The sequence below is a fragment of the Ruditapes philippinarum genome, unplaced genomic scaffold (genome assembly GCF_026571515.1).
Source record: "Ruditapes philippinarum isolate M1 unplaced genomic scaffold, ASM2657151v2 ctg531_1_1_1_1, whole genome shotgun sequence".
In the NCBI taxonomy this organism is placed as follows: domain Eukaryota; kingdom Metazoa; phylum Mollusca; class Bivalvia; order Venerida; family Veneridae; genus Ruditapes; species Ruditapes philippinarum.
The window spans coordinates 445,846-448,424 of record NW_026852123.1 but is presented as its reverse complement, the minus strand read 5'-3'; the positions used below and the strand labels follow the sequence as shown (position 1 = coordinate 448,424).

The following is a 2,579-nucleotide window of genomic DNA, read 5'->3' as shown; positions in this document are numbered from 1 at the left end:
TATTTATATTTATGGTTAAAATAATGAAATTATAGGTTCCTCTTTTAACTCGCTGTATTGTGAAACATTATCAACAGAAACGTGTTTTTTCACTTGCAGTCATTTTGCTTATATTTGGATAAATCCCATAGCTTCGATGTAATACCAATACACATCGAAAAGCGGTTTATTTCCTCTGGGTAACAAAGGGTGCAGTGAAAACAAGAGTTAAGTCGTATTAAATACAAAAGACTTATGTTTAATATTTTGGAGACAAGTCGACTAATCGCTTTAAAAAGAAGTTCATTTCGATTGCTGGCCACAGTGTTACTCTGGACTTTGTTTATTTCGCTTCTCGTTTCAAGACAGCAAGACAACCATGGACGTAGACCTTGTCAACAGAGATCCCAATGGTCTTAACGAACATTTAAAGGTATCATTTTTTATATTTTGTTTTAATTTTCTTATATATTCAAACGATTTTTGTTGTTTTTTGTTTTAACATAAACCAAATTCGTTCAATTTCTTTCGCGAAATCGAAATGATTCTCAATAGTTGAACCTAAAACTAAACAGTTTTATCAAGAAATTCTACTACCAAAAAGATATTATAAAGTTATATGATATACATTGTAATTAAAATTTATTAAAACAGAATTCAAAACAATAACAGCATATGTATAAACGATATTATATGAATTAACTTTACATTTTTAAGCATGTGTTATTATTACTATTATTATTATTATTATTACTATTATTATTATTATTATTATTATTATTATTATTATTATTATTATTATTATTATTATTATTATTATTATTATTAAAGTATATCTCTATATTTGATTCCTTAATGTATTTTTTAACCTTGATTATCTTACAATTTTTTGTTAAGAAAAAATAAAAATTTGATAAAAGATGCAAACAAAATCGATGTTGTGTTAAAATCATGAACTACAGTAATATTAAAATGAGCTGCGTCACGACAAAACCAACATAATTGGTTTGCGACCAGCATGGATCCAGACCAGCATGTGCAACCGCGCAGTCTGATCAGGATCCATGAAGTTCGCTTAAAAATAGAGAAACTTATAGCGAACAGCATGGATCCTGATCAGACTGCGCGAATGTTGGTTTTGTCACGACACGGCTCAAATTATTTTGTAAAAAAGTAAGTTACCTTCAGCAGACGGATATTGATTTCATGCTTTTATTTTGTTTCCACGTGAGCACTTTGGAACAAACCTTTGTGATAAAAATAACATTTCAATAATTATTTGTCTCAAAAGGCATTTCTTCACAAACGTTCTTGATAAATTATCTTGTTTGGAAATATGAAATATAAGACTTTCCATAACACATGCTATTAAACTTTTTGATTGAGAAATTGCGACAACAAAGACGTTCCATAATTAAGCATATCTTAAATAATTATCATTGTTATCATAAATTCCAGGTCCAATTCGAAGATGTCTTGGCTGAACCCGAGGGAGCTCACAGTATCGACTGCGTCTGGAAGCTGTCTGCCACCTGTTTCAATCTTTGGCTCGGACTTTGCTACAAACTTTTGACCCTCTTCTACGGAATCTGTATCGCCGCCGAGTGGGGTTGCGAATTCGCCTCCATCGCTTTCTACCACGTCTGGTACATCACACCAATCTTGAGAATGTGCGAGATCAACTGTGCTGTGTTTACCAAGGTTACCAAGACCTGCATGGGTTGCTGCATGGAGCCATGTTGCGAAGCTTGCGGTGCTCTCTTTCACCATTTCAAGAAATAAACGGACTTAAGAAATAAGCTGTTGGTGCTGCATTATGGGCCAATCGTAAACCAGTAGCATGGTATTAAAATCAGCAAAGGAAGAAACTTGCTGAATATATACACGTACTTATCTACAGCAAACATTGACCATTATTAATCTTTGCTCGTAGTAAATATCAAAATTTGTTGAGTGGATATGAAATTCAGTGATAAAGATTATATTCACAAATGACGTGTAGCAAGGGAGTTTTCATATATTTCTGGTCATATTTATATCTTTCGTCATTTTTTATCATAAATATTACCATGAAACCTGTAATAAGGTGTCTATATAATTGTTTATTAAATTATAAAAAAAATCAGCATAAAATGCTTTATATTAATCTCTATATCCTAATTCCTACCAATCAGCAATCATCAACAGCAAAATAGCTTTCTGAAAGTCGGGGGTTCTGTTTAAAAAAAACTTAGATCTTAGTTAATTTTTATAAGATTCATGTAAATGCAACACATCTTTTGTTATAAAGATGTGTTTTCAAGAAGGTATGTGTTTGACCTCGAGTGTATTGTACGATTTAAGGAAGAACTTCGTTGATAAAATTCTTATTTCCTTAGTCATTTTCTTTTTTCCCCAGTATCGATAATATATACGTACATGTATTTTATTTTCCGATTATAAAACGAAGAGATGAATTAAATGCGACTTTAACGTTCATTAGAGTAACATGGTTAATTGAATCTATAAAAAAAACAAATTTCAGCTTACCTATTGGCAAAATTTACATGTAGTATATTATTGTATATTTTGGTCACTAAACACCGTTCAAAATTTTTTTA

The 2,579-nt window shown here is 31.1% G+C and overlaps 1 protein-coding gene across 1 annotated transcript; it reads left to right on the top strand.

The window, feature by feature from the left end:
• The first annotated feature begins 263 nt into the window (after nt 1–263).
• LOC132749787 (caveolin-1-like) lies at nt 264–2,097 on the top strand. Its single transcript, XM_060739688.1, has 2 exons — nt 264–412; nt 1,438–2,097. Exons 1-2 carry the CDS (start codon nt 359–361, stop codon nt 1,759–1,761), a joined length of 378 nt encoding a protein of 125 aa, XP_060595671.1. The 5' UTR covers nt 264–358; the 3' UTR covers nt 1,762–2,097.
• Nucleotides 2,098–2,579: the final 482 nt, after the last annotated feature.

Coding starts and splice junctions, on each gene's coding strand:
- LOC132749787 (XM_060739688.1), top strand. CDS start 359: ATGGACGTAGACCTTGTCAACAGAGATCCCAATGGTCTTAACGAACAT. Junction 413..1,437: donor GTCTTAACGAACATTTAAAG/GTATCATTTTTT, acceptor CATAAATTCCAG/GTCCAATTCGAAGATGTCTT.